Below are 27,926 nucleotides of genomic sequence, written 5' to 3'. Positions count from 1 at the left end.
GTCAGTCTAGCTGCTCCAACGCCTCAAACTCCTTGTTCGAGGAGAAGCAAGGCCCCCCTCCACAACAGAGCCATCTACCCATTCCCTCTCTGTCCTTAGCACGGGTCGACAAGCGTTAAAAAGCACAGACCTTTCGTTTTAGCTGTAGCGGACCCTCCAGTGTCCCCCCTGGTTTTTATTAATCCTGCTGTATATCCCTCACCATGGCGGCGAGTGCGAAACGAAAACAAGAGGAGAAACACCTGAAGATGCTGAGAGAAATGACGAGTTTGTCTCCCAACAGAAAGTGCTTTGACTGCGACCAGCGGGGCCCAACCTATGCCAATATGACTGTGGGCTCCTTCGTGTGCACCTCCTGCTCTGGCATCCTGTAAGTTTGAAGTTGCGGAGTGACCTTAGCTTAGACATGGCGCTCACGATGTAACGTTTTGGAACGCTTCGGCTACTAACAGCTCCCGAAGCCAGTTAACCAACCGGCGCTAGCTAACGGTTGATAGGTAACGTTATTCGGCGGTGTCAGTGGGAGTGTTGGCTGCTTTGACATTGTCTTTCTTTGCTGTGTTGGGCGGGGTGGCTGTTTAGCAGAGGTGTCAGTGTTCGGCGTAGCAAGCTAGGTGCTAGCTAACTTTAGCTTCCAGTGCTAGCCAGTGAACTTATCTGACACTTGCAAGCTAGGTCTACAGATAAGCCAGGAGCCAGCTGCTGCTACCAGTTGCTGACAGCGTTTGGAGGCACCACCTTGTAACTGAGCTAATTGACCTGTTCATGGGATACACCCCACATTCAAAGACACAGGAATACATCATTCTGTTGGGCGAGGTCCATTTATTTCTATCACGAATTTTGTATTAACTTATGTCGCTTACTAGAATTGTTAAAAAGGTGATGAGAATTATTTATTTGATCTCAATAAAGGGTTTTTATTGAGAATGCCACATTCTGGGATGCGACACATTTGTTGCCATCATTTTGCATTTGGACCAGTCATTTAGAGGTATCACACCACTCAATCTTTTTGCATATGGACCAGTCATTTAGATGTATCACACCACTCAATCATTTTGCATATGGACCAGTTATTTAGAGGTATCACACTACTCAGTCATTTTGCATTTGAACCAGTCATTTAGATGTATCACACCACTCACTCATTCTGCATATGGACCAGTCATTTAGAGGTATCACACCACTCACTCATTCTGCATTTGGACTAGTCATTTAGAGGTATCACACCACTCACTCATTCTGCACATGGACCAGTCATTTAGACGTATCACACTACTCATTCTCTACAAGATGCACACTGATGAAAATACCAGCAGGACTTTTACTCTTAACAACTGGCTGACCCCAAAACAATTTGTGCCAATTCACCCGTCAGTAGTTTACCTCCTACAACACCACAGCATTGATAGTTTGAGTGTAGCTGGGTGACTTTAGATAGCGTCTCCCTGACTTAAAGCTTTGCTGTGCAGTTGTGTAACCAAGCATCTGTAGCTTGGGATTTGGGATTAGCGAAGCATTCCATTTCTTCTTATTCAGCTAAAGATATCCCACTTCAATAAAGCTGTCAAATTGTGCTTGATGTTAAAATGTTTTTTTTGTGTGTATGTGATGCTGATCACATTTGGAAAGAAATATAAAGTTGTGTGATATAGTAATGATAATTTTTTGCATGACTCAGCTACTGCACAGCTAATGACACGATGACATTCAGCATGGAGAGAATGTTTGGCTTATATTATCTATATTGCGTGACATTGTGATTATCTGGACATAATCACTCTCATCTGAAGGCATTCGAGGATTATGCTGTTTCCTCTTTTGAGTGCATTGACATTTGGTTCACTGAAAACCAAATTTTGCCCACATACATCAAGTGCTAAAAACCATACAGCGTAAATTTTCCACCTGTACACCATTCTTGCAAGGACTTTAGCAAACATAGCATCATGAAATTCTGGGGTTTCATTTATAAAACAGTGCGTAGGATCCATACTAAAAATGTACGTACAGGCAAAAGCCAAAAATAGCGACACCAAAAAATATTTGACAGTTTCTACAATCTGGCTTCCACCTCACCATCTGCATTACCAATTTCCAGTCTCCAAAATGTTTGTAGGCATGGGTCAAAGTTTCTCCCATCAAAGCTGTTTAGATCACAACTTTTGCGTGGGAAGTGGTGTACACCTCTTTCAGGCCTCCTTTTGTGCATATGTAACATTTATAAGTGAGACCTCTGGTCCTCTCTTTGCCGCCAAGTCACATCTTTGCTCACAAATACTTTACCTGTTTTCTTGTAAACGTACGAGTGTTTACTTTTCACAAGCCTTTGTAAGTGAAAACATTTGCGCAGAGTTAATTGGCTGTGAGCCCTTAGCAGGTAACTCAATAAGCTGTTCATCCGCCCATCTTGTTCTTCTGCTCATTCACACAGGCAGCAGCTTGTACTGGTCCTTAATGCTTTATGGAAATAACCTGGCCAATCTCCATTTGTGAATAATGGTTTTTCTAATAATGATGCTGGGGAAAGGGGAAGCATTTGTTGCCCAGTAATTCCCCACTGATGACCTTTTAGTTTTATTAGTTGACAGGGGAACAGATGACTTCATTGATACATTACTAAGCGGTTTGTCTCTCAGATTTTGCCTGAGATACAGCCTTTTGTGGTTCATGACCTTAATCTGTGCAAACTGTTTCCTGTCCTCACTGAACGTGAAGGTTATTTACTGTAGCATTGAAAAGAATAAGATTAATTGTGTGTTTGCTGATGGGCGCAGTTTGCCCTCCATTTCACTTTACCGATGTGTCTGTGGGGACTCCACTGTGAATTTCCCATCTGCTCACCCTGTAGTATTAAAGTCTGTAATGTGCGTTAATTGAGTTCTTTAATAGCTTGAGATCACAATACCTCCTCTTTCCCTCCTCCTGCTTCTCATTCGCTTTTTATGAAGACAAAACATGCTGTGTGGAATTTCAGTGACGACAATCCTCTCAGCCGAAGAGTGTGGGTTTAAAAGGATTGCTGTCTGTCTGATGTATGCAGGAAGCCTCATGTGATTGTAGGCTCAGGAAGTGGTATGGCCCCACCATGCTGCTACATCAGCAGCATGTGCTATTCTGTGTGCCACAGGAAGTGGCAGAGAGGTCATTGTCTGCCTCTCTCTTTCCTCTTAATTCTAGAGAGGCAAAGATTTAGGCATTATGAGAGAGCACCTCAGTATTCATGCTCAGACTTGATCCATTGTTTTGGGAACTGTCTTGACTACCCTCTATCACTGTTGTGTGAATAAATGTAGTGTTTGCCTTATGTTGCCCTCGACAACAAAATGAGCACAAACCCCCTCAACACAGGTACCCACCTCCTGTAGCCTATACGTTCTGCATTTACCAGGAAAAATTATAATGCTGGATCAAACATAGTCTTTTAAGTCTGAAACAGCACATTTGGCTTGTTGAGACGTTGCTGAGGAAATCACAGTAGCGATTTTTAATTTAAGGAAGTAGTTTGCCCTTCCCTTCTTTCATTTGCAGTTTGGCAGCAACACTGTTTGACTGTTTAGGGGTGATAGCAGGGGCATGACTACCTTCTCCCCCCATAGTTGTGGTTGTTAAATGGGTGGAGTTGGAATCTGCTATGTAAACACATTCCTGATGAAGGTGGAGGCCTTCCCAGGAGGAACACCACTCACAATGTCTCTTTCTGGAGTGCCCATGGCAGGAAGTAACCCCACTTGGCCTGTGTGTTCCTGAGTAAGCAGTCATGTGCCAGAGGTTGGGAGGTGTCACTGACACCAAATATACTTCATAGTATTTACCAGTGGCAGGTTAACAGATCTGAACTTTAAAAACGGAGCATGCGTGGTTTTCCCTTCCCCCTGACAACTGATCTCTGATCTCTTAAAAAAGTGCAATGTTTGAAGCACAGTTGGATGACAAATTGAAGATGGTTTCACTTCCCATAAATGCTGATTCGATAGTCATTTAACAGAGATAATTTTTGTCGGTGACTTCAAGCAGCAAAGTGAAGGATGATGCACAGCCTCTCCTCTCTTTTGAGACTTAACATTGCCAGTTTCTCGCACCCTGAAGCTGTTGCAGTATGCAAATGAGCTGAGTTTTCCCGGCTGAGCTGGTCTGATGTACAGTAGCAGCTAGGTCATAATTATTTTACTGTGCAATATGTGATACTATTCTCTGATATAACCCACTAGACACGATCTGAAAATAAGTAACAACTAGGGCAGTGGTTTGATTAAATCATTAATCTTTGTTTGTTTCAAACATTGTCAATGTGCACAGTATTGTCATGTAAGAAGCAATTTATTAATACTTTATTTTACCTCATTTATAGTCACTGCTTTCATTTAATTTGCCCCACAAATGTAATCCTGCTGTCACTGAACACTGTCACAACTGTGTGGCTACTTTTTTCCTGCCGAAATGGGGCTGGGGGGTGGGGGTGTCGGTGGGTGGGACTGTGGGGCCATAACCTTGTGTTGCTGTAACCCAGAACACATTAATCACCTACCAGTCATATTGTACACCAGTCTGTGGATGTAAGATGACTGATGATAGTAACATTCTCCCTTTTGCAACACCTGCTTATGGATATGACATTTCAAAGTTGAAGAACATTTTGAATGAAACAATGTAGGGAGATATGATATGTATTTGACATGCATTGTCACATTTAGGCTAAATAACATACAGTAAAATTAACAAAGACAAAATAACCAGTATCATAATTACTTAATTAAACAACGAGGTAGAGATGCCGTCATCATGTTTAGACCTTAAGGGCTATGGAGCTCTCTGTCCTACTTTCATCTTCATGAGACCAGGATCTGATCACACACTCACCTCAGGGTGCTGGAAAAACACATTAAAGCTCAAATACACATAGACTCTCACTCACACACGCAGATACTCTATCATTTGTTTTTCTACAGATACATTTCCTTATGGATTCTTGCTTTTGATAAATTTGCTTCTGACTGTTTTGTCTGAATACAGCCAGAACTTTGCTATAAGTCAGCTAGGGCTGCAAGTAGTAAATATTTTAAGATATTTTTTAATGTATTGGATTAATCTTAAGAACCCTAAGTGATGTGTTGCCTATTTTGTCTGAACAATGGTCGTAAAAACCCAAATTCTCCAGTTTATTATAAGAAAGACTAAGGTGCAACTAACAATGGAAACAGTGAATTGTTTTAATTCCCATGGCAGATCCTGTAAATGTTGAACTATAGCAGTTGTGTTGAGGTGTTTTCTATTAGGTTTGCAGCATTCTTTCGGCCTTAGCTGTCCTCTCTGAAAATGGGACCAGCATGACATAACTGGGCAGAAGTTGATAAAGTCTTGCCCCTAGAAATAGCCCCAGTAGTTCCCAGGGAAATTCGAGCTGCTCTCTAACAGAAGCATGGTGGCTCTTGTCATATCTGTTTTCTGTTTTTTAATGTGAATTGACACAGCTGTTTGTAACAGTCAGCTGATTGGTGGATGTGTAAAGAAGGGCTGGAGATGAGGACTTGTTCTGTAAGGGGGTAACATCAGTGAATAATTTAGCACTTTTGTCTCGTGTTTCACTGCCTTACGATCTGACTCCTTTATGTGTATAACATTGTGTTTGTAATTGTGACACGGTGGATCTAATTTCCTAGAGCAGTGGTTACCAAGGTGGATGCTGCAGACAGGCCAAGGGTGCTGCAAGATCAACCACAATAAAAAAAAAAACCTGCAACATTTCCATAAACTTTTATGCTTTTGAAAATATCAAAACAGGATAAAATCAGTGATTATCAAAACCACTGTATTAAAAAACTCTGTTCAATATGCAGATGAGCTGCAGCTATGACATTGCTGTTTGAGATGGTAACACTAACACACTTTGCAGCTTTCAGGAGCTCAGCATTTAGAAAAATAGTGGCTGTGAGAGAAAGCAATTTTGGCCATTTCTTTTGACTATTTCTGGCCTGCAACCCTACCACATTCTTGGAGAGTTCAGGCAAAGCCAGTGCAGAAAACAAAGAGAATTAAAGGTAGAAAAAGGCCCTAACAACACCTCACTCTGAACTACTCTTAAACTCAAATCATTCAAAGCACAAGATGAACCCATGTCAATTATAAAGACAGGTTTAATACTGGGGTGATTGCTGTCATACAAGACCTGAGTCCAAATCCTTAGTTTTCTACTTGTTAGTACTGAATTATAGAGATACATTGATACACTGGCCAGGCCAATACTTAGGGTACAGCTTAGTGTGTATCCTGGTATGTAACTTGGTCACAATTCAAAAATAAAACAATCTAAGGGATCTGTAACAAGACTGTCTATGTTTTTTGTTTAAGTTAAAAAAAAAAAAAAAAAGGCCAGTCATCATCTGATTTTCTCAAATAAGAATACTAGCCTCAAAATCCAGTATTGGTCTAGCCAGAAGACCTTGTTTTTTTAAAAAAAAAAAAAAAAAAAAGCAACAGAGCTGCTGTTGTGCTGCTGACATGCCGGTGTGGACAAGGTGTAATAAGACACTTAAGTTATCTTGATGATATCTGACAGCTGAGTCCTTTTTGATCACTGACACCTCCACAGCACAGGAACTAGAATGTAGGTAGTTAGTGAGAGTTGTTGCTGTAGATGTTGTTGTGTCTGCAACTTGGCAGCTTTGGTAGTAAGTGCTACAGCTCATGCTTTGTTTGATTTTGTTTGTGTGAGCTTTGTTCATGTAGCTAGGATTCCTCTTTTGTATGTGCGTCTTGGGATAATTCGTTTGGATAGTGAGCCTTCATTTTAGAGCACTGGTTCCCAACTGGTAGGCCACGGTCCAAAAGTGAGTCGCGGGTCCATTCTGAATGGACTGCAAGTGACTCACAAACATGTTAAGTTTGTAAAAAACACACTCAAGCAGTCCCATTTCCTGCTTAACAGAGACAGCAAATTAGCTCGACGACATGGCCAATTGCAGTTATGACACTAGATATAATAAACAGTGTGGACTTTGAACTAATGACCAAGGAGAAATCTGGACCCTGTGGCTGCAAGTTGGAAACGACTGTTTTAGAGGAACCATTGGGCGTGCTACTCTGGTTAGCACCTGTCAATTCCAGCTTTTTCAATTGGTGGCTACCACCTTTGGATACTGATCATAAGGGTTCAGGAACTCTGACCCCTTGCACTCATAAGCACACATTTTGTTATGTGTCTGTCTTTCACTGGCTACTTTTTGCTAGCAAAAATTTGCATTCTTAAATTGCTCCTCTTATCAGTGTTGGTGGGGGATTGGATTTGGGAGGATGGAGCAGGTGGTTGAAGGTATTTGGTGACTATTCATATGATAACTTATCTGTGTCATAACCATTCTAATGTAATGGGAACATCTGATGTAGAGCTATGTTAAGATTTAAAAAATGTGAGACATTCTCATTTTTACATTGCCGTATTGTATTATCTTAGACTTGGGTTTTCTGGCACCCATCTGGCATTATGTCTTTTGGTTTTGCACCTTGAACACCTCCAGCTCCTCCACCTCCGCACCTTTCATTGCTGACATTGCTCAGTTGTTTGCTTTGTGTTAACCTTAAAGGTTAACTGACAACTAAGGCTTAAAATGCTTTTTAAGTAAATCTCCTTTGTGGACTTCCTCTTTGTCACATTCCTCGAGGCACTTTGTGACCCAGTTGATTTTGGACAGTTGTGGTTTTGGTTGGTTAATGGTGAAAGACAGTTTTTTAGGCTGACTGTAATACTGTTAAGCAACAAAAAGTTGGGAAGCTCTCAGATACAGTTGTATATTAGTGTTTACAGCAATAGGGTGTCTTTTTTTCCTTGTATTGGTGAATGTGGTGCTCAGTAATAACACTAGCTGCAGTTTTAACGTTCTGCTTGCTTGCAAAATGCTGATTGGTCACCTTCACAGACAAAACAAGTAGTGACATTGAAGCCAGCACTACATTAGTGCTCACTTACTACAAGGTCCTGGAAAACTACTCTGCAAGCAGTCCTGGAGCTTAATATAACAGCCTAATGATGGCTCTTTTCAAGTATTACAGTTACCAGGCATTTTTAATTTGGGCCGTTGTAGCTTGAGCTGTGACCTTCTCAGGAAAATGAGCAAGGCTTGTGTAGGCTAATGGGTGTTACTCCATAATGGAAGTTTCTATATTAAGGGACATCACTCGTTCTTTCATTGTACTGACAACCTCCGTTCAGTCAATGGCAGTTAGGAGAGCATTTCACCCACTCCCTTTGTTCTGCTCTATTCCTTTTCTTTCTCTGTCAGTATTTGCCTCTGTCATTTCTCGCTATAATGCGGTCGTCCTCGCCACAGTTACACACACCATCCAGTCAGCCGGTTGCTAATTAAATGACCCCGTCCTAGGAGGTGGGATCTGGAGTATGTCCAGATGAGGTCGTCATGTAGCGTCTTTAAATTAAATCTATCCCTGTTTCCATTTCTCCACCCACAGACGAGGGCTGAATCCACCCCACAGAGTCAAGTCCATCTCCATGACAACCTTCACGCAACAGGAAATCGAGTACCTACAGAAACATGGCAATGAGGTAAGCATGGCGACTGGCTGTCCTGTCACAGTTGTTAAGGTTGAGGTCAGGTTTCCCGCTGCTTTGTCGCTTTGTGAGAATCTGCACATCATTGTAATTCATCATGCAAGTATTTCGGCCGTTTACAAGCAAGACTGCAAGCGACAACTTGGCACCAGAGAAGAAAACAAGGAGAAATATTTCAAATTTTAGTCAAAATACTTGGTCAATTAATATTAAAAGCAATGTTATAGTGCTATTTTGGGTATACTGAGCAATTTTAAAATATCACAATATTATAAATATTGCTATTTTATTCATTGTTTTATTTGTCTATCCTATTTGGATAGAAAACAATAACTGTGCTAATCTAACAAAGATGTGCGCTGTATTAATCAATGTTTTGTGTTATCATTGAATCTAATGACTGTGTAATCCCTACAGTCAATTATAATGCAGCCCTGCAGCTCCACTCAGCATTCTAACTGCCTTAGGTTTCTGCTTTGGTTTTACAACTACTTGGTTGAATTTCACAGTGCTCATCAGCCTTGTATTTTGCATCAGGCACCTGTTTAAGCACTTCAACTCTAGTGAACATTGTACACTACCTGCCCATCACAAAACAGCAGGCGGCCAGACAGACTTCACTAGGATCATAATGTTGCTCTGTGTCTCTTGGATTTGCGAGTAGACAATTGTTTGGTAACTCCCCATTAAAAGATGGAGTACATTTCAATGACCTACGTTACTATTTAACCCAGACATGTCATGCATTAGCTTTATATTAATACGTACTTTGTTGTAAATAGTGCAAACAATCTATATTTTGTTAATAGAATGACTATATACATATAATTATATAAATGGTTAGAGGTGAGAGTCCTGATGAAATGTCTGTCTTTCAAATTCTGCAGCTTTCACCTATTTAGATAATCACATAAAGTAGCACCGAATATTTGTACTGCATGGAGGAATCAAAGTGCATCATAATTCGCGAGCCATTTCTGGTAAACGGAATATGAAATAGAGCAATGCCACCTGGGAAGCGCAGCCTTATTAAAAGCTGTAGCAAAGTGGCAGGGCAGGCAGACATGCAGGATACTCAAGGTTGTAGCTGATGCATACATCCTTCAAGGTTGCTATACTCTGTAAATACTACTTCCCTCAAGTTGCTTTCTGTCTTTCCACGGAGAGCACTTGACACAGAGCTAAATATTGTCAGCAGATACAGTTTCAAAATCTTACTGATTACAAATAAAAGTGAGCTTGCATGTGCTGTGACTCTGTGCATGTGCTCAAAACCCAGCTAAAGAAATAAGGGCAGCAGAAGCTTATATAGAACATAAGAGCCAGGCTGCCTTTTGCTGCACCATTGCTTTATCTACAATGCAGCACCCTATACTGAGGGTGCACACGCATGCAGCCTATAAAGCTCTCTCTACAGGATTAGGTAAATACTTTAGGAATGCTATCCAAAACCCAAGGCCAGAGAAAGGTGAGACTGATTTTTCACCAAGCAACTGTGTTCAAACTGTGTTTCCTGACACGAGGCCAACTCATGTTTGACTCTGTACCAGACGTGGCCAAGATGTTCGTCCGTGCGGTGCACTGTCGGCAATAGGCCTGGTCTAATTTGTACATGGTTACACTTTCCAAACATCAGTAAATGCTTTATTGACTTAACCAAACCTTAATGATTAAGGTGATCATCACTGTATACTTGTGGCTTATGTTCTATATCCTTGTGCCCTTATTTCACTTAGGCATATCAGTTTAATGGCTAATTCTGAAGGTTGACAGGCTTGCACTCATTTGTAGCTGTGTATGCTGCAGAAATATTCTTCCAAAAATCACTTGTTCTGTTCCGCTGTGTGTCCCAGGTATGTAAACAGATCTGGCTTGGCCTTTATGATGACAGAACCTCCTCAATACCAGATTTCAGAGAACCGCAGAAGGTGAAGGAGTTCCTTCAAGAGAAATATGAGAAGAAGAGATGGTAAGTCGGTTTCACAAGCTGGCAGAGCAAGATATGAACAATCCTCTGGCAGTGTGCGTTGCGCAGACATGTAGCTTTTCTTTGTGTTTTTTCTTCTCTCTGGCTTGGAATGTCTCACAGGCAGCTCGTTGGAGTTAGCTTCGAGCAAGCTGCCAGATACCCTTCTTTAAGTGCACACAATGTAGGTCATTACAGTGAAGCTGCTTTATGTGCAATGATAGATGTTCCATGAAGCTGTATGTTATACTTTGTTCAAATATGTATGCGGTTTAGCGTAGTAGTTACTGGTGTGTTGTGACCTGTTGAGTGTGATGACTCAACGGGATGATTGTTTCAGACTAATAAAACTAATGGCAGACTAGTGCCTGTCATATTAATACTTGCAAATCAGGGATTGGTCATCAGATGTAAATATTAATTTAGTGAGAATTTGTATATACAGTTGGTGTTACCAAACAAAACTGAGATGTGTCATCAACACAATTTTTTTTCTGGATGTTCATTTAGTAGCAGCCTATTAGTTTGGGTAGTTGTGCTTCTGTCATCTCTTAGTGTTTGGTCTCTGAGCGATGAGCTGCACATGTTCCAGCATGCCACCATTTACTGCAGACAGGCATTTTCACACACATAAGCCATTCTCCTGTAGCTCATGGCCTGTCTGTTGACTGTGAATCGCATTTGCACCCAAATTAACATTTCCTCTAATCACATTTGGATTTGCATGAGGGTTGTTTTGCCGAAAGGATGCAATATTAATATTTTGAAAACCCTGTATTATGTCAGTTTATGGTAAAGATTTACTATGCAGGACTTTCCTTAAAAAAAAAACAATCTATAGACCTATACAGAAGTAATGCCTGTATTTTTTATTTTCTGTGCTCTTGCATTTATGGGCATGTACCTTCACAGTGTTCAGGTGAGGTCGGAGCTTGATACAGAGGTAGGAATAAGGTGCTAGACCGTGAACAGCAGGCATTCAAGAGACCCAATATAGTGAGGAAAACACAAAACGTGAGTGACTCCAGGACTGGCTTTTACTCTCACTTGCAGTGGCGAACGTGTTTACAGACAGTAACCGACAATCCTTCATAATATACCTTTGAAATACCTGTATTATTCTATTAGCCTATTAGCCAGTAGCATATAATGTATTGTAATGGCTGTAATGTGAACTGTTTCCTAGGTATGTACCTCCTGAGCAGGCCAAGGTAGTGGCATCCGTCCATGCTTCCATCTCTGGCTCCTCAAACAGCAGCACCAGCAGCACCCCAGAGGTTAGACCACTCAAGTCCCTGCTGGGGGAGTCAGCCCCCTCCCTACACCTCAACAAGAACACCCCACCCAATCAGGTGAGATTAATGTTGTACCCATAGGTGTACACATGATAAATTTGTATTTGTTATCAGAAACTTTGGCTCACAAATGAAGGGCTGGTAAGGTTTAACAAAGAACACGCTAAAAACACTCTTGACCCTTCAAATTTTAATGGTTTTTTGTTATCAATGAAAAAATTTGCCCACTTCCCTTACAAATGTTTTATATGAAAGAAGACAGATGCACTGCCTGTCAAAAGGCCTAGTCTTTTTCTTTCTTTGTCTTTCAAGAAGGTTGTTCAAGGACATATATGCATAGCCTTGTAAAACTATCCTGATGACGTGAGCTCAGCATGCTGTTTTGCTTCCTGTATCAGTCTGGACTCGATGCCACTTCACCTCATATCCACAAATTAAAATGCAGTCTGGGCCAATCAGGGATCCACATCATAGTTGACTATGTAAGCAGCCACTCAGGGACTGTGTTGACGTACAACGTGGGCCACAGCTTGCAAAACAGTTACGGCAGCTCCTAAAGCAATAAACTCTAACTCTAATGTTTGTTGAGTAAACACAGCAATAAGTGAAGTTATTGCAGAAATAGTCGATAAAAACCAAGATCAAGAGTATGCACTTGTGGAGTTTCTCGGAGGAAAAGACGTTTTTGCTTTACCTCTGACTGGATTTGGCCAAAGCTGGATTTATAAACTAGATCCGTTGGTGATGAAGAAGATGTTCCCCAGTGTTTTTTGTTACACTGATTGGCTGAATGAGTTTGCCTGTCAAGTATTCCCGCCCACTGAAAGCATTTAGGGCGCCAAATCCAGACTGATACAGAGAGCGAAACAAAATTGTTGAGCTCACGTCATCAGGATGGTCTTACCAGGCTAATGTGCACACATTTCTGCATACTGACCAACACATACCTACCCTTTGTTTTTTCCAACTCCATCTCCTCTCTCCACCAGTCTCCAGTGGTGAGCCGTGGACAAGCCAGTCAGCAGCTCCATGACAAGAGGTTCGACCTTCTCAGCGACTTGGGTGGAGACATCTTTGCTGCCCCGCCCAACATGGCTGCAGGCGCCAGCTCCAGTTTTGCTAACTTTGCACATTTCAACAGTCACACAAGTAAGGAACAGACAACTAACTAATTAAATAGCTAACATGAAGTCGTAAGGGATTGCTGGAATTGAGCAGTAACTCATTCACGATGGGATTGTCCTTTTTAAATGTGAAAGTTGTCTCTGTCACATTATTTAACACGCTGTAACCAGGAGCACCACGTCATAGGCCAGAGGGCTGAGTGCATGTATGTTTTCATTCACCAGTTTCGATCTCGTCTAATTATGAAATTACCTCAATTTTTGGAGGGGGAAAAAAAATGAGATCAGTGTGACAAATTCATTCACATCAGATAGTTCCGTTCATTTTATTTAAAATGCTTGAGGTGTTTAAATCAACAGTTAAATGCTGATTGATGTTGCATTCAAATTATCAGCTTTTATAAACTGTGCCAAATGTTTGAGATCATGCAGAATCTGTTAGATGTCAGCAGCCACGACCTACATGATCGTAAAACATGCATATATTATGGAATAGTACCAGAGGTGATACGGTCAGACACATCTCCATGGTTACTAATGAGGATAATGTACTCATTTCCCCCTCAGAGCCATCAAGACTCACTCTCAATGCAGTGACTAAAGTGGCATCCACACATCTCTGCTTACTAAACACAAGCACAAATGTACATCCCTGAGTTTCTAATGATGTGTGTAGTGCTACACTCACACACACATAGTCTTAAATGCTGTGTGCTCTGCAAGGAGTCAAGGCAGTATCTCATGGGAGAGGGTGATCAGACTATGGCGCCTGCCCTCAAAGCCGCTGTGTATTTTATTGTCATGTGACACCACTCTATGATTATCTGTCATATTTAGCACATAATCCATTGTATTTGTTTTGCAGTCTGTTATCCATGCCTTTTGTCATACATATAAATCCATTCTATTATTATCTCATCCTTTGTTTTTCCTCTCATTGTGTTTTTTTTGTCTTCATTTGTCTGTCTCAACCTCATCCCAACACCACCTTCAGCAGCACAGAATGCCAACACAAGTGCAGACTTTGCTAATTTTGATGCATTCGGGAGCACTCCTGGGTCGTCAGGTGGTTTCCCTTCCGCACCTCAAGCCTCATTCCAACCCCCAAATACAGGTAGAGCAAGCTCCCTTCACTGGACAAGTGACACACATCCAAAATCACCAACACATAAAGACATTCGCAGTACTTTCAGTCGTCCAAACAAGGTTTCATAACCAACAAATGAAGCAAAAGTTTAGTTTATAAATACAAATAACTCGAGGCAAATAAAAATGCAAAAACATATTTTCTGAAACAACAAGTTGTCCTTGGCTGCAGTTGAACACATGATGTTATGTCTACGTGGTATGTGCCTTTGGCCAAAAACTCAGAGGTCACAGTGCATGAAGGACTGTGCACACCAGTGCAGACATTAGACGCATTCACTCTCAGCGTCACATGTAGCATATCGCTGTTTTGACCTACTCTGAAAGCTTAATTTTATATTGATAACTACAAGGTTCATACAGGTTTCCCACTTGTGTGTACACCAGAGTAGTGTACACTTACTAAACTTAAAAATTGAGTGTTCACATATACATATTATTTTGTTTTTACGAGATCGAATGTAAAACAGGTAAAGACCACTGTGCGCTCATTAGGCGTATGATCAAAGTGACAGTGCAGCTGTGGATTTTGCAGTTATTTATTTAATCTATGCTCGTGCCCTGAAGCTGGTATTTTAATTAGGTATATTTCGGTCTTAAAATACACACCCACATACTGACATACTGTTGTCCTTGTCTTACCTGTGTTTGTCATTCTGATTCATATTTCCCTCTGAGCCCTTCATGCAGTACTGCGCATCTCACGTATTTGTTCAGCAGTAACAGGCTGACTGGCTTTTTACCTGAGCACTTTGGCTTCTCTCTTACATGCTAATACACAATTAGTGACTCTCTAACACACTCTTGAGCCTCCTCCCCCTAGTTTTAGGAAAATGATGTGTGCTACAGTGCCCTCTGCTGGAGGTATACATTGATAACCATCTTCATGTGGAGCTGCACACTGATCTCTTTAGTATGCCTATTGCTTGATGGATAAAGCTCCCCTCTCTCTCGTGGCTTTGTAAGATAATCCCTTTCTCACAGACACTGACTCACTGTGCTATCTGGCCTAAGCTGTCCATTCTGTCTCATGTGTTTTTCACCCTTTGCTTCAGCAGCAGTTTTGCTTTGACTTCATGCTTTTTATGTTTTTATTTTTTTTATTTTTTTTTACCTCTGGTTCAGTTGATGTCTTTCTTTTGTTTTTTACGCCCTAGCTTACATTGCTCATTGCCCCATTTCTCCCTCCCTCTTTGATTTTTGGCTGCCAGCATTCACTGTGCTCTCATCCAGCCGCAGTATGGGTGAGTTTGCCACTGCTCTGCCTCTCCAGGTTGCACAGAGTAAGTGTCTTGCTCTCTGGGCTTGCCCTCTTAACAGCTTTAACCCTTTCCACCGTCTCTAATGTGTAGTGGCTCTGATCCTCCTCTCTCCACATGTGATGTGTGTCTCAGCATGTAGCTCTTTTTGTGCCTGTAACGCTGAATCACTGGGAACAATGTCACTGGGATAATCAGCTTTGATCGTTGCTGTCATTACTGTGAACCACTGCGGAGAATAGACCAAATGGAAGAACATGAGTGTTACAGGGCAAAATAAAGGATTAAAAAGAGACTAAAAGAAAACAGACAGTCACTGTACTGTTTCTAACATATCCTTTCCCTGTAGGAATAATTAGGTAACACAAGAACAATGTGTCACTGATGTCTGTGCCATCACTTATTAATGATAAGTAACACAGTACATTCTCTGTAATCCAGGATGTTATGTAAGAAATGATGATAAAAAGAGAAACATGATACCCAAGAGTCCTCTAAGAAGTTACCCCAGAAAATGATACAGGCTTTTGGGTTTCCTTTTTAAAAGCATCATCAGGAGCATGTTCAGGTGTTATGCTAATGAATATCAAATCAGCCTTGTAAATCTCAAGGCTCCCAATTGCATGTAAATACCTGAAGTTCCTCAGAGGCTTTTAGACTACTGTTCAGAGATGGTTTGTATCTGCTAATGGCCAATGCGTCAGAGGGAGTGACTCCCCGTATTTACTTGTTGGATCTCCCACTATTTAGTAGGTAGGCATTCTTTATAAATTATTTTCCATTAGCAGATATGAACCTTCTCTCAACAGAGATTCGTCAGATGCATGCAAGGTTGTACCAGGACCTGTGCTCTTAACAGATTGTTTTCAGTCTTCCTTTTCCCTGAGCTAAAGGTAGTTGTACGAACATTATTCCATAGGTGCAATTAAACCATTCCTTGAGATTGAACTGAAGTGATAATCAGTGTCAGTTCTAAAAAACAAACGCCTTTCAGGGTCACAAACAAGAGTTTGAAAGCATTAAATATTTTGATGCATCAATCCTGTTATTGCATTACAAACACACCAGTTCTCACCGAGGTCTGAGTGTGATAGAGAAGTTCATGAAGTTGGCCTGAAATTGCTGAGAATATCGTCTCTGAAACAAAAATTAAATTTCATTTTCAAGAGTTATTAGAGACACTAAAGGGTGGTGGATGTGCCTGAAATAGCATGGTTGTCAAACATTAACATATAGTGTGAAATAAATGACACATGTAGGTATTTTACAGTAGTAAGTATTAAATAGGATTTATAAGATTATTTACAGAAAAAAAGTTGTACACTTTTTGTTTTTTAGCTCTAAATAAGCAGCGACTAATCTGTAATTGTTGTTTGTTTCCCTAGTAACAGTGTCAGATCTGTGTACAAGTGACAGTCTACTCATTACAGAGTCCAGTAATGCCTACAGGCTGGTTGGCAGACTAAATCTATTCCATTCAACAGTCAAGTTGATTTTTTCGTGTCACTGTTACTACAGTTTGAGTTGGTTTTGTCTGTAACTCCCTTGATCCACAGTGTGGTGCCAAACTCAGATGAAACCAAGGCATTATAAAGGTGCTGTTCTGCACATTGTGTGCCTCTAACACAAATAAATGCAAATTTTATCTTAGGTGCATAAGCCAATGAAGAGACAGCATAGTGCAGTGTTGCAGAGGACATGCTTTAAAAGTGTTGCTATCTATCCCATAGATAACAAAGGTAACCCAGCCCCAGCCAGACTCCACCCCAACTCTACCCTCCTTGCAGCTTCTTCTCTCCTCCTGCACCCTGTTAATGCTGTTACTCAACCAACAGTCATGGTCCCCCTTTATGACTTTTTAATCTCTCTCTTTCATGCAGGTAGTGCCTCAGGGGGACTAGCAAATGCCAATTTTGCAAATTTTGACAACTTCCCCAAATCGTGTAGTGCTGACTTTGGATCCTTCAGTTCCTCCTCCCAGAGTAACTCCACAGGAGCTGGCAGAGATGCTGTACAGAGTACTAGCCTCCCTGCTGATAGATACGCAGCCCTGGCTGACCTGGATAACGTGTTTAGCTCTGCCAAAACAGAGCAAGGTAAACTTCTCCTGCCTAGCCTGTTTCATAGATCGCAATAGTAGGGATAGAGGCAGACCGAAAAAGAGAAGTTGAGAAAACTAAAAATATTATGAAATCACACATGGGTTAAAGTCTCTTCCTTCCAGTTCAGGCACAGACATACTCTCTTTCAAAACAGGGCTGAGTTACATTTTCTAGAACTAGCAGAAAGTAATTCTCTGTCCCATTTTTTTGGCTCAGCCGTAACTCGGATGTATGTTGAGATGGTCTTATTAGTTTTTAAACAGAATCAGCCCCTTGGCCTCAGTGCTGCTGAACCAGCCTGTATTAAATCAACAGGCCACTGCGCATGGTGGAAGCGCCTTGCTTTCATGAATGCTATATTGGTTTCATTGGACATTTTTACTGTCACATGGTCAGAATTCTGGCACTCGAGCATCTGTGAATTGCACTGGGCTGGTACTAGTTTATTTTGTTCATTTTACAAAATGTATGCCTGTGCTAGGAAATGCAAATTTCCTATTGACTGAACGTTTATTCCCCATCATTTTAATAGGTTCAATATGGCAGCTATCTCCGGACATCTTTTTTTTTTCTGTTTTTTTTTTTTTTTTGGTTTTGTTTTTTTTTTGTAATGTATAATTATTTGTCTTTGAGATTTGATTTTTCATCCTCGTTAATTGAGTTGTGGTGGATTCAAACAGGATCTGCTGTCTTGTGCTTCTGTTCCAGGAGCTGGTATTTCTGGTGGGGTGAGCTCCACAGCAGCGGGAGTAGCTGGTTTGCCTCAGAAGCAGCAGGCAGTGTCTGCAGGAGGGGACCGCTATGCTGCTCTGGCTGAGCTTGACACTGTCTTCAGCCCCGCAGTCCCTGCCACCAGCGTTTACAGCACCACCAGCACCTCACAGGGGTGAGACACACCACAGTAATGCTGCGTTCCATGGAATCAAGCAGATGGTAGATGACAAATCAGATATCATTTTAGTGATCAAGATGGTAAAATTAGAAGACAGGCAGAGAATACTTGCAGCAGTAATTAGAGACAACATTGCCATTCAGAGTAAAATATTTTATTTTTTTGCCTTCATTCACAAAGAAATTTGCATCCAGATGTTGCACAGTTCCCTCACACAAAGAAAAAACTTGGGTTAAATTTACAATTGCCGTAATTACTACGCACATTTAATGTATTTAATATATTTTATTCATGTTTTGTAAACAATACTGCACCACCATCACAACATATCGTCATGCATGTTTTGTTTTACCATCCTGTCATTCTGTCGGACTGTGTGTTTGTGTTTACCGTGCCACCCAGAAGGTGTTTTCCATCTGCCTGATTCCATGTGAATGCAGCATAAGCCCCCTGCTGTTGTGGGAACCAAATGTCTAAATCCACAATTAAAAATACAGTTTATTTTTATAATTTATTGATGTAATTTAATGCATTTAATTCAAGACAAAATTACTGTTTTTAGGTGCTATAGAAATGTTTATTGAGTTTTATTCTCTTAATTGTAATTCACAATCTTGTAATAAGTTAGTGTGGTAAAATTGTTTAACTGCCAAACTATTCACATGATTGTTAAAACTTCACGTGGGTGTGGTAGTTGAAGGATCTGAAACAGTGTGTCAGAATACATAAACAACTATCTGGCAGTTTCCAGTAACAAAGTGACTTCTACAATCATACAGTGGCCATCCTCCCACTCTTTCCCTGCTAAGCTCATGTGTTGACTTTGTTTCACTGCAGGGGTGTGTTTGGCTCAGAGACTGGGGTGTCAACTGCACAAGCACAGCAGGCCCTGCCTGGCATGGCTCAAGGTTTTGGAGGTGAGCGAACCTTCAAGCTGTTTTCTGATGATTTGTACTGATTGTTTTCCCAAATTAAAATCAGTAATGATATAAAAAGTATACAGTAATTTTGTTTTTGGCGTGTTAAGCTTGTGTGCTTTATTTGACTGATTCTGCTGTTTCACACTCTGGTTTGTTGGTGACTTGAAACCTCTCTTTAACAGCTCCGTCAACTAATCCGTTTGTAGCTGCTGGAGTTGCCCCAGCAGCAGCTCCCACCAACCCATTCCAGAGCAACGGCAGGACAGCAAACATGGCAGCCGCGGCGGCAGCAGCAGCAGGTGTGTGCATGTCTGTGTGTATAAGGGTGGTATACTAGATGGTGCTACACATTCACAGTCAACTTAATCTGCTGGTATTATTGTTATCATTATTATTATTATTATTCAGTAGTGCAGATTAAAATTCTTTAATATGGAATAAATGTAGGTCTGGTACATTATTGCAGTTAGTGTATTATCTGTTAGATTTCCTTGCATACTCAAAGTGGTAACCTTTGCCCAGACTGCCTCAGCAATTAATGTGCCACAGAGCAAACTGCCAAACACAGAGGCAGCCATTAGGAGGGATAAAGTACAAAAGTGGTGAATACCAGTTTTGTTCGCCGTGGCAATGGGCAGCAGGACTAGTGTTGCCACTTACTGCTGTACACAAGAGAGATGACAGAAACAACAAGGAGCAGAAACTGAGATTCAGCTGTCTGTCTGATTGCTCTTGCCATGCTGGACAGGCTTGATGAGGGCTCTTCATGGGCAGGGTTATCCTCCCGCCTTTGGTAGGTTCCCTTGTGCTCTCTGCTTCCCTTTTGCTCTCCTGTGCCTTGCTTTTACAGTGCCTTCTTGTTTCTTACGCAAATATGTCAGGAAAATGTTGTGGAGGTAAAAATAATCACAACATGGAGATAAAGGGGTTTGATGAAATCTACAGTAACTAGGCGAGAATAAATGAGTGCTGTAATTATTGATTAAGCAACAATAACTATGTCAATATAGAGAGTAATTAGAGCAATATAATTAATTAATGATTAGAAATGTGTGAGTGTATCTATCTAAGGGTAGTGACCTCACACCCTCTGTTGGTTTCCTATGAAATCATTAATTATCTCTTCCTCAACATCTTCCTTCTGTCAGTTAGCAGGAGGCACAAAATCTGTTCTGCTTTTCTGAGGACATTAAATGATTAAAATTAACACTGCACCATAATTTTAACAAATAATCATCTAGACATTCATTAACTTGGTAGTGTCACAAAATGCTCAATTCAATGAGTAAACCCAGTGAAACACTGAAAACTATCATGTCTTGAAGACTCAAGCAGTAACCTTGTTGGATTTGCTTTCCAATTAAATCAATTGTAACTCAAATTGTAAAATTTGTTTAATGGGCATTGGATGTAGCATTTCTACCAGATGTCAGATTGCTCAGTTGCTAGCTGGCTGTCTTACTAACCGCAGTTTGATCGCACATGTTGCACTGTGGGAATGTTGTGCTACTGTGTGGTCAGACACTGTTGCTACACTGCAAGTGTTAAAGCCTCATGTGTGACTCCTGTTAAGACCTTTCCCCTAAGGCTTGTCTGGAGACAACCTTAATCTTAATTTGCATGTGTTTCAACTTTACAAACACATGGACTGTGAGATTCAGAGGATCTCAGAGTTGAATGGACAGTTCTGGCGCTGGGAGCCACACTATGGATTACAGACTGACCTGTGCAGTTAGTCAGCTGCTAAAGGGGTGCTGATCAAACCTACTGCACAGTGGACTGGACATATTTCTATTCTTAATTTGTTGTACGGATATGTCTCTTTGTGTTTTCTCTTTGACTGTCTGTAATCCCTAGTTCATCCTCTCATTTAAGTTTACTTCCAGTTTACTGCTTTCTAACAAACTGATGTCTAAAAGTAGATCAGAATATTTGATGAAGTTGATGTTCTTGCATGACTCTTGCACTTTTTGGGTTGTACAGCTTTGGATTAAAGTGTCAGTTAAATACATAATGTAAAGTCTGATATTGATAACATTTTAGTTTTTGCATTTGTGTTTGTTTTTCTGCTGTTGTGTGCCAGCTCCTGTGTAATGTCAGATTTTAAATGAAAGTATGTGCGTGTGCTGTAGAATCTTGTCATAGCAAAATGAAGCAAACCCTTTTTTAGACCTGGTATTTAGTTGTAAGCCTGTAGATGTCCTGTGTTTCCTTCTTTAACCAATGGCTGTCCTGCTGTGTTGCAGCATCATTTGGCACAGGGTCCATGAGTATGCCTGCTGGATTTGGGAATGCTGCAGCCTTCAATCTCCCCACCAGCTTTAGTGGAACCTTCCAGCAACCCTTTCCTGGCCAGACTCCCTTCCCTCAGCCTCCTGCGTATCCCCAGCAACCAAACGGTGTGTGTCTGTGTGTAGATCATGTAGATCATGTAGATCATGTAGATATAGATGTATCTGTGTAACTAACTACTGGAATTCAAGCTTGCCTGTGCATCTGACTGAGTGGTTCTCACAGTAATGCACTAACATCCCTTAAAAATGGCACTTTGGAGTCATGCTTCAGATTGACGAGGTTTGATCACTTCAATATGAGCGTCCCCCTTGGTTTGTTGTTGCTATAATTTATGGGAGGGTGTTTCATCACATCCTCTAAATGACAGTGTACATGTCTTCCAGGTGGAGGATTTCCAGCTTTTGGCCAGGCCAAGCCTGTTGTGACTCCTTTTGGGCAAGTGATGGCTGGACCCATGGTCTCTAGCAACCCTTTCCTGGTAAGTAAGAGGGCAACATGGCTTGTTAATTATCCAACGTAGTCCACCTTTCTAGTTGATGAACAAACCTACATGACTACATTGTCATTGTTGTGTCATTTCTAATAAGAAAACAGCCCTCCTTTCAATGCTAAGTACAACCCCAATTCATGACATTTGAACGTGTTGCAGGCATCAAATTCGGTGTATAGTAGTAGTAGTAGTACTACCAGTGTATTCAGTTGAATATATGTAAGATGATTTGCAAATAATTGTATTCTGTATATGTTTTACACAGTGTCCCAACTTTTTTGGAGATGGCGTTGTAGTAAACAGTACGTTTTCTGATCGCGTGTTTGTGTGTCCCCTTTTTTCTTCCAGGGTGCAGGTCCATCCGCACAGTATCCAGCAGGAGGCTCCTCAACGAATCCCTTCTTATAGCGATCCATCCAATCAGCTCCGCTACAGGGTCAACTGGCGCGCTTGCACCTATTGCACTGTTTTGTTTCACAAGTAGCTTTAAACACGATGTTTGTAAGGATTTGTATTTTCTATTGCATTTTTTGTCACAAATGGAACAATATGAGAGACGATCATGCTGACACTGTCTGTGGCTACAAAACAAAGTGATGGTGTGTGCAGAGGGAGAGGCTGATCCCCTCCTCTCTATTTAACCTGTGAACTGGCCTGGCCTCTGCTGAACCACAATGTATAATCAAACTGGCTGAAAACTAAGTTATTGCGTACAGTACATCCCATTCATTATGCTGCAATTCTGTACATATTAATTTTCTTTTAGGAAATTAGCGCTTTGTGCATATCAGTATTTGTATCTAGCTCACAGGATTTGTTAAGACAGAACTGTTGCTTGGAAAAAGCTAATGGGTACTGCCACTTACTGTATTTGTGAAGAACCAAACTGTTTATTTGTGCAGGTTCCTTTTAGGTAAACTGTTCTCACTAAAGAAAAAAGAAAGCCTATTCAGTTGGCGAGAGGTGAAAGGAGTGACCGTCGAATCAGGGATGGGCAGAAGACTCCTTTCTCTGCCATCCGCTGTCCTGCTGACAGAGGCCCAGGTCACAAAGCTTCTGAACTACACTCAGTCCATAAGTGGGTAAAGGCTGATGAGCTGGAAACCACTTACACTGGGTATTAGAGAATTTTAAGTTAATGTGTAAATATATACAGTATATATATTAAAATGAATTTTAAGTAAGAAGAAATGACCAAACCATTCATTTATACTGATGTATGGAAATCTTGTATATTTGTTTTGTATAAAAAAAAGAAAAGATTTATATTCATGGTGTTGCAGTCAGTAATTTGAAGCTTTTATGCTTTTTAAATTGGCACGTGGTCACTTGGACACAGTGGGGACCAAAAGCACAAGTGATTGTCTCAGCTGGTGGTGTCAGAATCTCTGCTCTTCGGAGTCTGGAGGTTCGTTTTTGACTGGAGCGTCGGACTCTTTGTTGCGCCTCTGCTTCTCTCTCCAAATGGTAAACAGTCCCCGAAGAGAAAAAACCACAGCGATGAGCAGGTGGTAGCTGGCATAGATGGTGAACTGCAAAAAAAAAAAAAAAAAAATCACAACAGTGAGTGGACTTAAAAACGCTTCTGCTACATCTACAGAAGACCCGATTGACATTTCCCGATCAGACTGCTCACCTGAGGGATGATGCTCAGGCCCAGCCCTCTGCTGTCAACCACAACAGAAGTGAGGATCGTCTGGAGAGCCAGCGCTCCAAAGTTGTTTGCTCCAAAGACTAGAGCGTATCTTTCCATTGACAGGTCAGCTGCAATCTGGTACCTGATTAGGATTGTTTATTTAGATGTTTTGTTTCCTGTTATGCCTGCAATAAAAACCAGTCTGAATCATGAGTAAAAACACCCCCCTTTATCGTATAACACTCTTACATTGCTATCGTTATCAGCAGCATGTACAGGCACTTGAAAATAATGTAACCAGCGTAGCAGACCCAGATGTTGCCGATGAAGGTTATGAGGAATAGTGCTGATGCCCCGAGTCCGGAGAAACCACCCAGGGCCAGCTCTCCCCACAGGTCCCATCTCACCTCGATGAAGCCTATACCGTAGGCTGTTGCTGCACCTGCAGAACACTTAAACTTAGGATTATTGTAGTGGAGATGACGATTTAATAAGCACTGAGAAATGGGTTTGATATAGGGCTGGGCAATATGATGATATAATGTCATTGTCAAGATATGAGACTATATATCGTCTTACATTTTGGATATAAATGGTGTTTTTTTCCCTTATTTTAAAGGCTGCATTGCATTTAAGTGAAGTAACTTTTGCATCAGAGAGGGTATTTGGTCAGAAATACTATGTTCGATTTTGCCTCCCAGTCCTAACATTAATGAAGTGCTTTTGAGGAGATTTTTAAAAAAATATATATATATATCGCGATATATATGTTGTATCGAGATACAGCCTAAAATATTGCGATATCATTTTCAGGGCGTATCGGCCAGCCCTAGTTTGAATGTACTTTTGTGTCTCCTTATCTGTATCCTTCTCTGGAAACCTTTATATGATATTGCTTACTCAACAGGTATGACACTGCCTCCACGCCTCCGTTGTAGATGCTGAAATCCTGAGAAGGCTGCACATGCTCCCACAGCATCTGCGGGGTACATTGCAGCGATCATTTAGCTGATACAGAGGTACTCGTCACACTCAAGTTACTGCAATGACTTGATGAATATGTCAAAACAAAGCAGGTGTGTAGTTCTTTACTTGACTGACCTGCACGTAGTTGATGGTCTGGTAATAGCCACAGGAGGCCATCGCCCACCACACTGACCAGTACAGCAGCTGTCTGGAGGAATAGCACTGTTTGAAGTCCCTCCACAGCTGGAGTAGGACTTGGCCGCAGCTCTGTGTGTCGACAGACTCCACAGGGTCCTCGCCCTTTGCAGCTTTTTCATCCATTCCTACTCCTGCTTCATTCTCAGTTTCTCCTTTCTCCACCTTCTCATCTTTTATTTCTTCCAGGGATGCCTTTGCTCCGCTTGTGTGTTCTGTTGCATCCCCTGTCCCATCTGCATCCCTCTTTGTTCCCTCTGTCACCATATTCTCTCCAGTATGTTTACGGTGAAAGAACATGCTCTGCTGTGGCATTGGCAGTAGGCAGGAAGTGAGGAGAGCGATGGCGGTGAAAACTAGAGTAAGCACCAGGATGTAGTTGTAGGACATAAGGTCGAAGCTGACGAGCAGCTGGCCCAGCACAGAGCCCACTGTGTACCCAAGGAGCTGGACACTGCGGCAGTAAGACGTGACCTTCCGGTACCTCTTAAGATCCACCATGCTGCAATAAACAACATTCAAAATGTGTGTAAAACTCAACCCCCTGACACCTGGTATCACTGGTCCTTTGCTCTGCCCTTTGAGTTACAGTACGTCACCTGTAAATGTAGGAGAAGTAGGCCACCTCGCTGGCTGTCACCACCCCGTAGAAGAACTCCATGGCCTGCATGGCTGGTACACTTTTCAGCCACAGTATCATCCCTGTGGTGATGAAGAGGGTGACGCACTGGAACACCATCACAGGCTTGTAACGCAGCCAGTCAGTCAGCAGGAACACTGGCACCAGCATTGCCAGGTAAGAGTAAGTCCATACTGGTAAAATTTGATTGACCACCTGAAGAGGAAACAACAACAGATCAATAAGCAAACGTTAAAGAGCTATTGCACTTAAGACAGGCACTGTATTATGTCATATCCATAAATCAAAGGTTTTATGATTGGAGTTTTATCACTCAAGTCGTATAGATTGCATTTAACCATTTACTGTGATTCACCAACTTGGTTGTTTTGTAGAGATTAAACGTGAATGTCACCTCTGCAAACACAAACAAATAAGTACATTATATGTTTTAGGATTTGGTGTCAACGCCACAAAACTGACGAGGCAAACTGAAACAGTGTTGAGCTATGGTTGCTCTTTTGACTGCCTGATTTAACTTGTTGCATTTTTTTGGTTTGTGATTTGGTTAAAGTGGAACACCACTTATGTTATTCCCATGGCCTAAGAAAGATCAATGTGACCATGAGCTACTCTCTTTCAAGGCCAGAACCAGAGAAGTAAATCTCAAACTTGTGATGTCATAGGGTGTAAAGTCAGGAGCTGCCCCATTGACAATGAATGGGAGCCTGATTTTGTGGACCCACAGTGTTTGTTTTCTCCTTTTATACCCAAACTAGTCCATACCCATTGGTAGCTTTGTCACCTTCTACCTATGCCAGTCCTCAATGCCTATGTGCAGTTTCACATAGATTGACCACGTCAGTGAGTAGAAAAACATGGGACAGACAGAATGACTGACTGACAGAATGACACACTGACAGTTTCCGTGATTATGTACAGCATACCATACCATGACTTAGTCATACCAAAAATTAGAAAACAAAAACAACAACATTGGGCCACAGGGGGAGCTACAGCGATCGGTCGCATTTTAGCCATTTTTAAGCATTTTTCTGTTGTTATAGCGCCACCCAGTTGCCAATTAGAGTTAAATTTTTCCAGTCACCTTGAGGCGTCCTGTTCTAGTTTAGTTTAGTAAAAATCAATGTGGTGGTTAGGCCTAGATAAGAAATTAGCTCTCTAGCGCCCCCATTTTGTTTGATGGGGTCAATAATGGAGGGGTCCCCTCAGATTATGTGTGGTCATATGCCTACAAAGGTGCGTGGTGATCGGTGAAACCCTTGAGATGTTATACACCTTTATGTGATGAGCCACGCCCTCCGCAATATTCATTGCCTTATAGAAGCTCAGTTTTAGTAAGTTTTGCAACTTTTGCCAAGAGGGAACTTTAGATATTGGTCCCTAGATTATGTTCATCGTGTTTCATGCAGATCGGTCAAACTTCCTAGGAAGAGATCGACTTTAAGTGTTTTTAAAAAAATTCAAAATGGTGGAAAATCTATATAACCGGAAGTTATGGGTTCTTGAGGCAAATTTGTTCCTCATGAGGAGAGGCATCTCTGTGCAAATTTTCTTGTCTACGACATACAGGGCATGAGATATGCCCATTCAAAGTTTGCAATTTCAATCGGTTGCTATAGCGCCCCCCTTTGGCCAATTTCACATGGATTGACCAAGTCAGTGAGGAGAAAAACGTGGAACAGACACACAGACGAGAGTTTTCGTCATTATATAGTAAGATGAACTTAATTCTATTGCAGTGTTCTCAGTGCTGAAACAGAAAATGTACCCATATACTCTGAACGGTCCCCTGGGTGCTCTCAGTGTCATCTATAACGTCCTAATTCATAGTCTGTCAAGCAGCTCTAGACTTAATACTTGATGACATCACAAATGTGAGTGTTAGCACTTGATTTGTGAGAGTTGTTCATGTTTACTTACATTTTTGGACTGTCTTAGACCATAGGAAGAAAATGTATGACTCTTGTAAATATGCATAGATCACCTTCAAGTCATTTGCCTTTGTTTTTGTACCTGTTCTGCCGTCAGATTCTTGTCCGGTCCCGTCAAGTATGGGATGAGGAAAGGCTCCAGGGGTTTGACTGTGCTAAAGAATCCATAAATGCACAGCAGAGTAGTGGGATACTTCCAGTTTGCCCTCCACCTCCTCACTACCTCCATCTTCTGCTGTTATTCTACCGGTCTCAGGTGTGTGCATACGTTCCTTCGCTCTGTCCGTCTTGCCTCCTTGTGGGAAACACTTAAGGCTGTCAAAGTGTCGAGCTTGTTTGGTCAATCAACAACCCGGTCAAAGAGCAACACTACCTTGGTGATGGTCCAACTCAAGCCGAGATAAACAGGCAGCCAGAAAAATCTCAAGACTTTATCTTTAATACGCTTCACTAATCGGTAATAGTTACAGCTTTATTGTGCTGTTAGGTGTCCTCAGTAG

General features: G+C 41.4%; 2 protein-coding genes across 8 annotated transcripts; one reads left to right on the top strand and one right to left on the bottom strand.

Moving 5' to 3' along the window:
• On the top strand, positions 1-23,913 carry agfg1a (ArfGAP with FG repeats 1a). 7 transcript variants are annotated; one of them, XM_078167163.1, is made up of 14 exons: positions 1-370; positions 8,467-8,560; positions 10,420-10,535; positions 11,719-11,884; positions 12,817-12,976; positions 13,946-14,065; positions 17,237-17,452; positions 18,167-18,344; positions 19,188-19,267; positions 19,453-19,569; positions 20,019-20,063; positions 21,517-21,669; positions 21,949-22,043; positions 22,404-23,913. In XM_078167163.1, the coding sequence occupies exons 1-14, from the start codon at positions 204-206 to the stop codon at positions 22,461-22,463; spliced, it is 1,767 nt and encodes a 588-aa protein (XP_078023289.1). In that variant the 5' UTR covers positions 1-203; the 3' UTR covers positions 22,464-23,913. The 7 variants fall into 7 exon arrangements, with proteins under 7 accessions (XP_078023289.1, XP_033487284.1, XP_033487283.1 ...); XM_033631393.2 differs by lacking the exon at positions 20,019-20,063 and having other exon boundaries at positions 2-370; positions 13,949-14,065; XM_033631392.2 differs by lacking the exon at positions 20,019-20,063 and having other exon boundaries at positions 2-370.
• slc19a3a (solute carrier family 19 member 3a) lies at positions 23,435-27,814 on the bottom strand. The gene is made up of 7 exons (XM_033631398.2): positions 27,509-27,814; positions 25,452-25,687; positions 24,793-25,354; positions 24,592-24,670; positions 23,941-24,133; positions 23,692-23,833; positions 23,435-23,587 (listed from the first exon to the last, which is right to left on the bottom strand). The coding sequence occupies exons 1-7, from the start codon at positions 27,653-27,655 to the stop codon at positions 23,435-23,437; spliced, it is 1,512 nt and encodes a 503-aa protein (XP_033487289.1). The 5' UTR covers positions 27,656-27,814.
• Between the last annotated feature and the right edge of the window lie 112 nt (positions 27,815-27,926).

Source organism: Epinephelus lanceolatus, chromosome 4, assembly GCF_041903045.1.
Source record: "Epinephelus lanceolatus isolate andai-2023 chromosome 4, ASM4190304v1, whole genome shotgun sequence".
NCBI lineage: Eukaryota > Metazoa > Chordata > Actinopteri > Perciformes > Serranidae > Epinephelus > Epinephelus lanceolatus.
The sequence above is the reverse complement of the archived record's forward strand: the minus strand, read 5'-3'. Positions and strand labels throughout refer to the sequence as shown.